The sequence below is a fragment of the Chiloscyllium punctatum genome, chromosome 45 (assembly GCF_047496795.1).
Source record: "Chiloscyllium punctatum isolate Juve2018m chromosome 45, sChiPun1.3, whole genome shotgun sequence".
Taxonomy (NCBI): domain Eukaryota; kingdom Metazoa; phylum Chordata; class Chondrichthyes; order Orectolobiformes; family Hemiscylliidae; genus Chiloscyllium; species Chiloscyllium punctatum.
Window position 1 is genome coordinate 10,468,996 of NC_092783.1, and position 14,639 is coordinate 10,483,634.

The following is a 14,639-nucleotide window of genomic DNA, read 5'->3' on the forward strand; positions in this document are numbered from 1 at the left end:
TTGCCTTTTTGTGCTTCATTGTCTCATTCTGGCCTTAAATGCTCACAGTATTCCCTTCCCATTTTTCACAGAGTCAAAGCCAGGCAGCTTGTCATAATTTTCAGCAGTGATCAGTCACGAAGATGGCACCTTGCTGCATCATTGCCACATCTGCATCACGTACCAGCAGCAAACACACAGCACGTTCTTCAGCCCAATGTCTAAGTCTCTAAGGTCTCTAAGTCTTCAGTCAAGTCAAGGGGACTGTCATCAGTCAGGGGGTCCCACTGCAGTCAGTCAAGTGAGGAATCCATTCTTAGTCCAGGGGATTGGGTGTGATAAATCAGCTATTTGGAGTGGTCAAGATCAAACGGTCCATATCATTATACATTGGAGAGTGGGCCACAATCAGTGCTGCAGGTCCAGTGTGACCAGTCTGGGAATTTGCAATAGGAGAGATTGAGAAATGTTTAGAAATCAGTCAGGGTTTGGCCACTCATTAGTTGAGGCTGACTTTCTAAGTTGGCCATGAGGGTGGGCCACAATCGGTCTGGGGAGTCAGTTCAATGAAAGTCAAGGGGGTTTGGAAAAGCCACTGCTGTATAAGTTGACTGTGGGGATTGGAGGCAGCATGCTGGGATGCTGAAGAACAATGATGGTGAAAGGTGGCAGTGCAACATATAAGGGTAGATGATAGTCCATTGTCGGACACAGGTTGTGGAGGAAGGTTCATTGACTGTCACTTTCATCCTGATCCTCACAAGGAAACAGTACAGCACAATTGCTGAGATGACTAAGCTGCAGACCTAAGGCTTGGGGGTAATTTTGGGAGGTGAAAATGTAAATAAAAGATTTTTATGGAAATGTGTGGACGTTCATTATTGATGAACTCAGAAGGGACTGCTGGAAGAAAGCTACATGTAGGTTTAGGGGACGTTCATCATTACTAGGATGAACCTCATGCTGAATACAAACTGCACTGTCTTCCATTCTCATATTAATTGTAAATGCCCAATGGAATTTGGAAAATGGCTACAACGATACTTGGAGTGAGCAGAGTAAATGGCTTTCCCTTGTCTGAACGTGGGCTTTAATTGTGAGCAATGTGAGATCCTTCAGGGGACAATTGCATTAATCAGGCATGATGGCTGTAATCATAGTAACCTCACGTGAAATGGATGCAGTGGCCAACTGCATGGGATACAAATCCTAGTCACAAGCAATCTTGGCCATGTCATTGATTATTGCAAATTGAATATTGTCATTTCTACAAAAGCTGATGTGGTCACAGATGGCACTTTAAAAGTTACAATTCATAAAGACAATTCAAGGTCTCATAGGCTGCCTGGGGCATGGAGCTGATTTCCTCTCGCCTTGAAATGTATGTATTTCTCAACATATTTTCAGATGCAATGCTGCCTTTCTTTGGTGAAATGGGGATCAGTATCAGTAATTCTACTCCACTCACTATCTCCTACTGTATTTGGATAATTTCTGCCAAATATATTAGAATGAGGTTTCTTATGTCAAAGGTTCATGTAGGGGCATTCCATGGCCTTCCTGGTTGTCATATTCCACTGTTGGAGGAATATGCTAAGCTGTCATTGGTGTGTGATGTTAATGCTGACTTCTCACATTACTAACGACCTGTACTGCTTCTGATATTCTCCATACAGGTTCAGTGGAAATGTGGCCAATTCATCCTGCCATGGCAGGAATTATCACTGCTGCAGCCACAGTGCTATGATCATTCATTGACCATAAATTTGTTGTTGTTTGAAAGGCAAGTAAACCCCGTTCGTACCCAAAAGCAAATGCATTCTTTTCTCTTTGCTTGTGCTTTTGTTGATTAAAAGTTAAAAATTTTCAGCTGTCTGAAAGCTTTTCAATATTTTAGTACACTGGGCACTGTGGAAAGAGGAGAACACCCTTGGATATGGTTCTTGGATGGCATGGCACTAAGGATGAAGCTTGATTCTTGTAGTTGCAGCTCTAATGATAGTCAGAAGCTAATGTAAAATAGCAAACAGTTACAAACATAAACTTGAATTTGCAATGAGGTAATGCCTGTGCCACTTATAAGTTCTCAGAAATTTTTTCTTGTTTGTGTCCCTCTCCCACTTTGTGTCCTGACTGTCAGCCTGTGACCACCTTCATGGCGAGGCTATAAAAATGGTGCCTTACCCGGGAATCTTGGGAGATCCCGGGAGTGGTGAATTATTCTGCCATAACTGAGGGTACGACAGAGCAAATGTAGTGCAGTACGAGCATGGTACATGGTCAATGAGGTGAGTTGTGGAGAGCGGTGAGGAAACAGGCTAGGATTCAATGACAGAAAGCCTCCACAGAACTGAAATTTAGCTGATTTTAAGAAAACTTCAGCTCAAGGGCTGATGTCAACAGGTTCAAAATGTCTAGAGTAATTTCAAATGTTTCAAACTAATAACTAACTCTTTATAAATTGCAAAGCCTCACATTTACATTGTGTCTCTGCTTAGTATTGAATTAGTAACTTTGAAGACAATATTGCTATGAAAGCAAAAATTTAAAAGGCATAACGGGAAAACAAAAGCAATTCAATAAAACTTTGAGCAATGCAATGTTGTGAAGTTTGTCTCTGTGCTGCGAGTAGATATGTTGTCATATGCTGTATGTCTGTTAATGGTAGCACTCGTTCAAAGCCCTCGTTAAAGGGAACACTGTTTGGCAGACAGGTCCTTATACTCTCTGACTGATTCCACCACGTTCATCATTAATAACCGACACAATGGAAGCTTTGTGTTATTTTAACATTCGCCATCATCCATCACTGTTTAACTTGACACCGGGCATCATAGAGAGCTAATCCTCAGGCAGGGAATGAATTGCAAAGAGTTTGAAAAGAAGTAGTTCTTGATTGGAGCGCATGAAGACTATTCGGGGCACGGCAGTAATGTGGAAACTTGATGCTTAGCCCGGAATAGTTGGGCGTTTTCTGAGAAAGTTTACAAGGTGTGAAGGCTGTGGCTGCAAGTGAAAACGGGTCAGAGCTGACCTTTAGCCGGCCGAGTGTCCGAAATATACATCCCAGCACTGAGAGCATTTCAGATAGCACCCCCTGGGTCTATTCCATTTAGTTGGCCCTGAGTGTGTGGATGTTCCAAAATCCATCTCCAAAGGTGATACAACAGCAGGATTGCAAAACAGAGTTAATTGTGTTGGAAGTGACGGCTAAAACATTAAATTTAAACCAAAAAAATCCCACCCATCTCCTCCAGGAAATAAACAGTCTTTATTATTATTTCTTGAGATTAAATAGTTTCACAAACACATTGAGACAAAACAATAGCTCTCCCACCTGATCCCATGGATCTAGGAACTGGCGGGAGTCAACCACCAGGAAGTTAGTCCCTGTGCTGCCCGATTCAGAAATTTGCCGAGTCCAAGCGGAAACTTTCCGAAACCATGGACACATTTATTGCACTGTCTCACTGTTTGCCGCTGAAGAAAGCGCCGTGAGTTTGCAAATCTCGCCTCTGCAGGTGATATCCTAGAAAAACAAAAGTATGTTTATTTTCGGGGAAAAAAAGAATAACAAAAATAATTGTTGGGGGGTTGGGGGGGTGGTCTCATCACTTTTAGTGAGTTCGCCGCAGCTTCCAGTTCCTCTTGGGAATAAGTGAAATCAGATTGAAGTCCTGATGCACAACGACAGCTAAGAGTTGGATAGAATTTCTGCGCTTTCTATATATATCTCAGTGATTTCATGTCAGCGGAGACTTTAAATGCCACCTAACAGTTGGCGTCGACATATTCCTCTGCAGTTGGTGCTGGAGATAACTTCAGACTAAAAAGCCCCATTGATAATGGAGCTTTTCGAAACCAACCCTTATTACTTTACAGACCAACGCTTTTTCGACAGCGAAAATGTGTTCCCCTCCCGCTTGCAGGGGTTCGAGCAGACCGTCTACCAGGAGCGGCTGGGGAACGGCTTGTGTACCGACGCCAGGTCTCTGGAAGGCCGCTTGGACGAGCACGTGTACTCGGTGTCAGAGCTCCAGCAGCAACAGCAACAACAACAGCAGCAGCAGCAGAGCTGCCCCGGCCAGTGCTTGCTGTGGGCGTGCAAGACCTGCAAGAGGAAATCCGTCACCTTGGACAGGAGGAAGGCGGCTACCCTGAGGGAGAAGAGGAGGCTGAAGAAAGTCAACGAGGCTTTCGAGGCTCTGAAGCGCAGCACTTTGCTGAACCCCAACCAGAGACTGCCCAAAGTGGAGATTCTCCGCAGCGCCATCCAGTACATCGAGAGGCTCCAAGCTCTCCTCAGTACCTTGAACCAACAGGACAAACTGCACTACAGCGGCAGCAACACACGTCAAGCGGCAAGTATCCCGCACTGGGCCGCACAGTCCAGCCTAGATACTGCAGGAGCCAGTCCAGCCAACCTTACAACCCTGGAGTCTCGTCCAGAGCAAACCCAGCAGATGATGGGCTGGAAATTACTCAATGCTTTGTGATGAGTTGATACCTCCTGTTCACCATCTAGTTTTGCTCTGGTACCTTCTCCGGGATTGTAACATGTTTCTCTCAGAGAAAAGCCTTGTCTCTTGCTGGATTTTCAAAAAAAAAAGCTTTGTTCTACTATCTGGTAAAGTTAGAAAGTGAATCTTTCAGTGCACAATGGTGCGCCTTTTCCAACCCCAGAATACCCTTCATAACCAAATGACTACTTTTTGGTTTTACCAGTGTGGTGTAAATAGGAAACTCTGCTCAGGAAACTCCGCAAGTTCTGGGAGCTGCAGTCCCTCACTGTAGTCCAATCAAACGTTATTTATGTCAGCTCTGTTCTGTTTATGGATGATGTTAATATCATCGTGGTTTTGTGTCTAAATACATGGAAAGATATAACAGAAGGCTGGATGGGTTAAATTTATTGGAGTTTAATTTTTATGGATTTGGCTCAAATAATTCAAAATGACAGCGGGACAAAAACAGAAATTTGTGATAATAAAGCTGATTCGTTTCATTTCATTTCAATTCATTTCAATGCAATTTGAAAATCTTAAAGTTCTGGCATACGAGAAGGGCAGAAAAAGAGTTGCATTTCTGTAGTGCCTTTCACACCCTCAGGTCCAGCCCCCCTGTGTTTTACAGCCGATAGCTATAGTCATCATGTAACATTATTGAAAGAATGTGACCAAAACAGTAGAATGAACTAGCACGTGCACGTGGACACTGTGTTAATGATTTTGCCATCTATCTGTGTAAGGGTGAGGTCTTCACCGTTTTATACGTGAGGCGATATAGGGTTGTGCAATTTTAAACTGATTTTCCCGAAGCTCCACACATAAAACAGGTGTTTTGAGCAGCTTTTGAAACTACCATTGAAATAAAACAATAAACTTGAAATATTGTCATTCTGCAAGTTTAGGACGCTGTAGCTTCGAAAGCAGCTCGACTTCCACTATAAATACTTTGTGTAAATCCCACCCATCCCTGGTCATTCTTTCCATTACTGCAATTGTAGGTCGGAGTTCCCAGCGAGTGTGGATCAAACAGCGCCTCCTGCAGTCCGGAGTGGAGCAGTTCCTCTGACCATTGCAACACTTCGTTCAACAATCCCAGAGGTAGGTACTGCTGGCGTGGTGAGGCAAGTGCAAATGAGAGCTCCTCATATTGTGAATCATTCTGTTTTTACATGATTCGGAGATGCCGGTGTTGGACTGGGGTGTACAAAGTTAAAAATCACACACCACCAGGTTATAGTCCAACAGGTTTAATTGGAAGCACTAGCTTTCGGAGCGATGCTCACCTGTTGAAGGAGCGTCGCTCCGAAAGCTAGTGTGCTTCCAATTAAACCTGTTGGACGATAACCTGGTGTTGTGTGATTTTTAACTCTGTTTATACAGACTTAATGAATGAATCAATGAAGTAGGAATGCAATTTGCACTTTTCCCACCTGTGGCTAGCACGGGTCGTAAAAGGTACATTTCTAAAGAATTACCCACACACTGTCTTCTCTAAAGAAATGTAGAGTCATACTCAGGAATCAGTCAAGGTTTACAGCATGAAAACAGACTGTTTGGTCCAAACAGACCACGTGGACCAACTTCTTAAACCAAACTAGTCCCACCTGCCTGCACTTGGCCTATATCCCTCCAAACCTTTTACAATTCATGAACTTGTCCAAATATTTTTAAATGTATCTATCCACCACTTTCTCTGGCAGTTCATTCCACACATAAACCTATCTTAAAAAAAAAGTTGTCCTTCATCCTTTATAAATCTTTCTCCTCTCACCTTAAAAATATGCTGCTGGTTTTGAACTTCCTCACCCTAGGGAAATGACCCTTATTATTCACCTTATCTATGCCCCTCATAATTTTATAAACCTCAGTAAGGTCACCATTTAATGTAATGTGCTTTTAATTCTTCACTCAGTACTTTTCAAATGATAGCTGCAAAGTGTTAAAAGTCATTGTGCAAAATCTTTGCATGAAAGACATGGACAAAACTGTTGTAATGCTTCCATAGCACTATGGGTATGGTCAGCGCCAACTTACTGCCACTGGCATAGATTTCATCAACATTCTTTGGTCAGCCCACCAAGAAGCAGGCTTCAGTAGCCTGGAAAGTGAGCCACAGCACCAGCAGATACCATTCCCTAGCATAATCACCAGCTTGGAATCAATAAAATTAACTTTCTTAAGAGGATCCAAAGAAAACACACCATACCTGAGTTCTCAGAACTGCAACACAATGCATCAGAATCACATAATGATCTGCATTGCCATTAACATAATGAAGCCTTGCAAGGCAGTTCACCAGGGACAAAATCAAATACTGGAGAGCAAGACCAAGAGGTGGACAATGGTGTCATCAAAGGGATAGCTTTATAATGGGAGGTTTGAAGCTAGAAAGAGATGTAGTGAAGGGAATTTCACAGTTTGATGGCAGAGTGATTACTGGCGGATCGAAGTAATGGGAGAAAACACAGTCAACAGAGGTCAGACTAACTGATGATAAGACCTGGGTATTGGACTGAAGGAGCTTACAGAGATAGGCTGGAGTTGGATTTTTAAATCATTTGTAAAAATGGACAAATATATTAAAATATAGTGATGAAGGACAGGATTCAGTGGATGACTAAAAGTGATAGAATTTAGTATGGATAGGATGTTGGTGGTAGAGGATTGGATATGTGTCAGTTGGAGTTTGGGCAATACCATCAGTGCCAGCCAGGAAAGGAAAGTAATGAAGGAGGCCTGTAGTACAATGATTTTGGTGGGATCTGAATGTCAGGCTGAAGGAACTTGATGTCAACTAAGCAATTGAGTGGCACAGAAACAATTGTGGATGGTATTTACAGAGGTTACAGCTGGATTGAAGAGATGCTGATGGCTAATGCATGTAGTTGAGGAATAAGCAGGGGCTAAGGATGAAATGTTGGGAATGGGAATAAAAGTCATTCCTGGAGATGCATTGAGTATGTTAGAATGAGTATTAATCAGATCATGAAGGAGTAATGTCAGAAATGTAGGCCATAGCAAGGAGGCAGTGGAGGGTATACCAAACCAAAGACTATAGAGAGGATAAGGAGGTAAAGAAGGGATAATGCAGTCCAGTCAGTCATGACATTTATTATTAAGGCTGATCAAAGGTTAAAACTCCAAAACAAGAAGTTTCCATTCATATAGGAACAAAATTTCTGACTTTTATGCTGAATTAATTTGCCCCACTACCTTTCAAAAGGCTATAATGACATGAACTGTAACACTTTTTTTAGAACGTACATTCTAATTGACAGAATTTAAACACCAGTGTTTGCACTTTAGGATATTTTGGATTATTGATCAATAAGTGTTGTGCGGCACTGATACATTATCTATGTCATTCCTTTTGTAGATCACTTACTATCTGTGAATAAGGCCCAGTCATCTGGAAATACCAGCTTGTGTTCTCTCTCTTCTATAGTGGACAGTATCACACCAGAGGACTCACCCAGCTATCTAGAGGACAACACCCCAAACTGAATGATAACCTTTGGCTTTTCCAATCTGTCTTTTTTATAATTGAAGCTTTTTTTTATTTTTATACAGTTTTGATGTGTGTTGTGCATAAGGTTTGTTGAGTCAAAACGGTTGCTTTATTAGAGAAAATAAGTCATTCCTAATTCTTAAAGCTGCATAAAATGGCCAATCATTTTTTTATGGAGCTTTATGACCAATGTGTGCTTTTGTAACCAGAGTCAAAAATAACTGTTGTAAATATACATTTCTCCTTTTTACCACTAATTTCTTTTGAGTGAATTTATTACTTGGATTTTGTGCTAAATTATTTTCCTTTTTACAATAAAGTTATTGTTATAAAATGTGTCAAATGCTGCATTATTGAGAGAAAGTACTTAACAGACTGGCTCAGTTACTGGAGAAAGTGAGGACTGCAGATGCTGGAGATCAGAGCTGAAAATGTGTTGCTGGAAAAGCGCAGCAGCTCAGGCAGCATTCAAGGAGTAATCATTCCTGAAGAAGGGCTCATGCCCGAAATGTCGACTCTCCTGCTCCTTGAATGCTGCCTGACCAGCTGCGCTTTTCCAGCAACACATTTTCAGCTCTGGCTCAGTTACTGGAATTGGTTTGTCTTGTAAGTTGAAAGCTAAAGAGTTGGACAATTATCCTTGTAATATCCTCCCTAAAACAACCAAGAAATGTATTAAATAGAGATACTAAAATATGTAGTAAGTGATTCTATACATAATCACAAAATAGCATTTTACTGTATTGTAGAGATTATTGTATTGTTACTGACTTTCCTTCTACCACTTTTTGTTTACTTATATTGTTTAGAATGAGGCCCAAAATACTTGTACACACTGAGAACTGTTCAAAAAAAAATTAAGTCACCACATTCTCCCCCCTTCTCATTAGAGAGACAGAGAGAGAGATGATTGGTGATCAGTTTAACCTGAGGTCACCATACCTCAGGTAACGGGCAAGGTTGAGAAGGTGGGATCTTCTTGGCAATCTCAGCCAGTGCAAGAGTTCAATCCAAACTGTTGGCAGCACCCTGCATCAAAACCCAGCCATCCAGTCAACTGAACTAACCAACTCTGGTGAAAACCTGCAGCATGCTTCTTTAAATTGGCCGTGGATTGATCTTGACATTTGTCCCTTTAGTTTATTGCAGCCACACAGTAAACATTGTCATTTCATTGAGGGTGGGCTAGAGCGATCTCAATAATTTCCAACACCACGTATCACAAAAATGTAAACTTTAATAATTACTTGAACTACTGAAACAGTGAAAAATTAAATTCCGTTTTTGATTCATTTCATTTTATCAAAGCCTTTAATAACAGCTCTCTACATATATTGCATGTGGGTTACCTAAATGCCCCTTGGTAAAATAAAGACCACTCTTCTATTCTAACATATTGCTTAACCTATCCTGGAAATTCTTTTCCTCCTTCTAGCCTTTCTCTCCACTGATAAGCTACGGGTTTAAAATCAAACCTTGGTTAACAATGATCACTACTTTCTGGGTAACAGTATTTTCCTCTCTGCATCCTTGATAGTGAGTCCAATGGAGCCTGCTTGGTTGTAATTTCTTTAAAAACAAAGGTGGAGTATTAGCAATTCATTGTCTTCTTCTGTAAGACCAAAACATTACAGTCGTTTGAAATGCACAAGGAATTTTTAAAAAATGAGGTCACATTGTGATGTGAAATTAGACTTATTGTATTCTGTTAATCATCATGATGTAACTGTGTAGAGATTGTTTTCAAAGTAACAGCATGGAAATAATAGCAGAAACCTTCAACTATTACAAGCCTTTAAGATCCTTCATGGTGCTTAGAACTTAATGTCTGAATTCCATTTGCTGTCTCTGCCTGCACCTTGCTCCTGCTGATGGCATGATTACTTTTGGAGTCATAAATCTAATTTATTTTGTTACTACAAAGATTATAGTATAGGTGAATGTAATCATGGTTTGGTGCTTACCCACAGAGTTCTTCAAAATTACAATGAAAACGCGTGTTTCATTTTTGTTGGAATCAATTTAAAGAAATACTCCATGGAACCTTGTAAGCCTCCACTTCAATCAACCTGTTGGCTGAAGGCACACAGCCTGACAATATAAAATAAAACAATAATATTGATTTCTATTATTTTTAACACAATTGAAATAAAGCATATAGTTTGAAGTGATAGTGTTAAAGCCTCATAAAGTAGACAGAACATTACACAACTATGTACAAACAAAATTGATCATTAGGAACAAATTGGCTGGTTCAGAAGGCTTAGACCATACCATACCAAAGGAAAACATATCAATCTTTCTCTCCTCTAGCATATCTTCTCCCTTACATCCTTTTTATTAGAAGTCTATCAGGTCATATATATCTACACTATTCTAAGGAAAACAAACAAAGGCCTCTGACACTTTCTGAGTAGCTGGGGTTCTTTATGCTAGGAATCATTCTTGGAGATTCTTCTAAGTTTATTATATCATCCAACATGTGCAAGAAATAAGACTGGGCACAGTACTCCAGAGGTAAAAACAATGACTGCAGATGCTGAAAACCAGATACTGGATTAGTGGTGCTGGAAGAGCACAGCAGTTCAGGCAGCATCCAACGAGCAGCGAAATCGACGTTTTGGGCAAAAGCCCTTCATCAGGAATAAAGGCAGTGAGCCTGAAGCATGGAGAGATAAGCTAGAGGAGGGTGGGGGTGGGGAGAGAGTAGCATAGAGTACAATGGGTGAGTGGGGGAGGGGATGAAGGTGATAGGTCAAGGAGGAGAGGGTGGAGTGGATAGGTGGAAAAGAAGATAGGCAGGTCAGACAAGTCAAGGAGACAGTAACTGAGCTGGAAGTTTGAAACTAGGATGAGGTGGGGGAAGGGGAAATGAGGAAGCTGTTGAAGTCCACATTGATGCCCTGGGGTTGAAGTGTTCCGAGGCGGAAGATGAGGCGTTCTTCCTCCAGGCGTCTGGTGGTGAGGGAGCGGCGGTGAAGGAGGCCCAGGACCTCCATGTCCTCGGCAGAGTGGGAGGGGGAGTTGAAATGTTGGGCCACAGGGCGGTTTGGTTGATTGGTGCGGGTGTCTCGGAGATGTTCCCTAAAGCGCTCTGCTAGGAGGCGCCCAGTCTCCCCAATGTAGAGGAGACCACATCGGGAGCAACGGATACAATAAATGATATTGGTGGATGTGCAGGTGAAACTTTGATGGATGTGGAAGGCTCCTTTAGGGCCTTGGATAGAGGTGAGGGAGGAGGTGTGGGCACAGATTTTACAGTTCCTGCAGTGGCAGGGGAAAGTGCCAGAATGGGAGGGTGGGTCGTAGGGGGGTGTGGACCTGACCAGGTAGTCACGGAGGGAATGGTCTTTGCAGAAGGCGGAAAGGGGTGGGGAGGGAAATATATCCCTGGTGGTGGGGTCTTTTTGGAGGTGGCGGAAATGTCGGTGGATGATTTGGTTGATGCGAAGGTTTGTAGGGTGGAAGGTGAGCACCAGGGGCGTTCTGTCCTTGTTACGGTTGGAGGGGTGGGGTCTGAGGGCGGAGGTGCGGGATGTGGACGAGATGCGTTGGAGAGCATCTTTAACCACGTGGGAAGGGAAATTGCGGTCTCTAAAGAAGACACAGTCTATCTGTTAAAACACTGATACATGAAGGTGTAATGTAAACTAGCAAAAATTGCAGGATCTGAAAATGAAATTGAAAGATCATGTCCTTGAGCAAAAGAATATGGATAATTCTTCATACCATGGAGATTTTGGAAGGAGTATCCCAGAGGCTGCAATGAAATGTGAATTGCTTCTCTTCTCCAAGAACTGTGGTGGGTGTCCAAAAAACTGAAATTGTTGACACCAGCTCTTTAACCTGAACCAAAGCTAATCTTGTGGTCATCAGGGCAGCAGCAGCTGCTCCATTGTCACTGAAGCATGTGTTAATGGGCTGACCCAAGATCATGGGAAATGAAAAAGGGCAGAGGTTGAGGTCTCTCTTTGAATTTACATGAGCCCTGTTTGGTTCAAGTCAATTCTGTGAAAGAAATTTAAATCCCACTGCTGTGAAACTTCAGAGTCTGGCTGTAGAGATTGTGATAAGTTCAGCCAGCTGCACATTATAGAATATAGGATCTCTGATTGGGGCTGTTAACCTGACTGGTCCAATGAGGGAGCCCTGACCGACAGATAAAAAGGGTGTGTTCACTGTTTTCGACACCTGCACACACACACAACATGGGAGCTGGGGAAAAAAAATAAGCACTACCACAGTTAGGCCGTAGTGTGGGGGTAAAACAAATCAGTGTTAAACGTTTTTAGATTAGATTAGATTACTTACAGTGTGGAAACAGGCCCTTCGGCCCAACAAGTCCACACCGCCCTGCCGAAGCGCAACCCACCCATACCCCTACATTTACCCCTTACCTAACACTACGGGCAATTTAACATGGCCAATTCACCTGACCTGCACATCTTTGGACTGTGGGAGGAAACCGGAGCACCCGGAGGAAACCCACGCAGACACGGGGAGGACGTGCAAACTCCACACAGTTAGTCGCCTGAGGCGGGAATTGAACCCGGGTCTCTGGTGCTGTGAGGCAGCAGTGCTAACCACTGGTGCCACCGTGCCATTCTGTTCACTTTGACACTGGCTCTGAGGGAGCTGGATCAGTGTCAAGAACTCTCCAGAAGAAAAAATAATAAAAAGAAAAAAAGGAAAAAAAAGGTGTGTTCATTGTTTTAAACACCTGCACACACACAACATGGGTGTGGGGGAAAAATAAGCACTACCACTATCAGGCAGTAGTGTGGAGAAGAAAAAAAAGAAAAAAAAAGAGGAGTGAGGGGAAAAAAAAGGGTGCGTTATGGACCAGGCCAGACCCCTTCAAAACATTGAGAAGGTAGCCCAGACTCTAATCTTTTTAGTTGTTTTAAGCAGGTGTAAAGCGGATATTCCAGAGTGACGCAGCTGGCCCAACCATTCAGTTTTAAAATAAACAGAATTTATTTTCAGACTACTGAATAAAACACAAACAAGTGAGAACTGACTTAAGAATAACTTTAACCTATGTGAAAACCCAGTTGGCTCTATTGCAACTTAATGACGCTGTTCCAAGTACTTGCAACATCCCATAACACTCGCTTGGCAAAAAGGTAAGTTCAAACACTGGCTTTTACAGGAGAGAGATTGCAGGGAGAGAGGGACCAACATGGAGCTGTTTCTTGGAGTCCTGCATTCCCAGCTTAAAACCTTGAACAGCAATGCAAACAGACTGCTTGTTAAAACCAAACCAAGCCAAGCCCTGAACTGAGAGAATTGGCCTTTCCTGTTTCATTGTGCAAGCATTTTCAAAGAAAGACTAGAAGTCTTTTCAAGTAGATACTTCTAGATATATCGGAACCTCCGCCTTTATGACGCCTTGTGAATAAAAATCAAGGACAGAATAACCTTGTTAAAGGAGCAGCATTGTCAAAGGCGAGCGTTAGAGACACTCACAGTGGTTCTAACATGGGTTCCAGTTGTTGAGACACAGAACCAATACTGGGAATGTAGGATCGGTATCATTGGAACAGCCTCCACCTTTACCACATTGGGATGTGTGTTCTTGTGAACTGCAAAACTAGGGAAGAAGATTGTTTTTTTAATGAAATAATTGTGGCAAGGGATCAAACTTGGAAAGCTTTGGAATCTTATCAGATCGAAACGATCAGTTGGAGAGACAGTTAGAAGCAATGAGGAATTTAGAAGAGCAACAGTATGCGATGGATGGCAATTATAGGAAGGGGGGAGAGTTTCAGATACAGTCACATAGATGGGTTAACTCCAGGAAAGGTAAGGGAGGTAGGCGGCTAGTGCAGGAGCCTTCTGTGGCTATACTCATTTCAAACAAGTATGCTGTTTTGGGGAAAAAAAGGGTTGATGGATTCTCAGGGGAACGTAGCACGAACAGCCAAGTTACTGGTATTGAGACTGGCTCTAATGCAACGAGGGGTATGTCAGCTTCCAAGAGATCAATTGTGTTAAGGGATTCTCTAAACCGAGGTACAGACATACGTTTCTGTGGCCAGCAGTGAAAAATCAGAATGGTGTGTTGTTTCCCTGGTGCCAGGATCAAGGATGTCTCAGAGAGGGTGCGGAATGTTCTCAAGGGGGAGAGGGCCCAGCAAGAGGTCATTGTACACATTGGAACCAACGACATAGGAAGGGAAAAGGTTGAGATTCTGAAGGGAGATTACCGCAAGTTAGGCAGAAATTTAAAAAGGAGGTCCTTGAGAGTAGTAATATCTGGATTACTCCCGGTGCTACAAGCTAGTGAGGGCAGGAATAGGAGGATAGAGCAGATGAATGCATGGCTAAGAAGCTGGTGTATGGGAGAAGGATTCACATTTTTGGATCATTGGAATCTCTTTTGAAGTGATCTGTACAAGAAGGACAGATTGCACCTAAATTGGAAGGGGACTAATTTCCTGGCAGGGAGATTTGTTAGAGCTGCTCGGGAGGTTTTAAACTAATAAGGTGTGGGGGTGGGACCCAGGGGGGTAGTGAGGAAAGAGATCAATCTGAGACGGGTACAGTTGAGAACAGAAGTGAATCAAACATTCAGGGCAGGCAGGGACAAGGTAGGACTAATAAATTAAACTGCATTTATTTCAATGCAAGGGGCCGAACAG

General features: G+C 42.6%; 1 protein-coding gene across 1 annotated transcript; it reads left to right on the top strand.

The window, feature by feature from the left end:
- The first annotated feature begins 3,616 nt into the window (after window positions 1–3,616).
- Window positions 3,617–8,338, top strand: myog (myogenin). Its single transcript, XM_072563247.1, has 3 exons — window positions 3,617–4,340; window positions 5,486–5,585; window positions 7,864–8,338. Exons 1-3 carry the CDS (start codon window positions 3,825–3,827, stop codon window positions 7,989–7,991), a joined length of 744 nt encoding a protein of 247 aa, XP_072419348.1. The 5' UTR covers window positions 3,617–3,824; the 3' UTR covers window positions 7,992–8,338.
- Window positions 8,339–14,639: the final 6,301 nt, after the last annotated feature.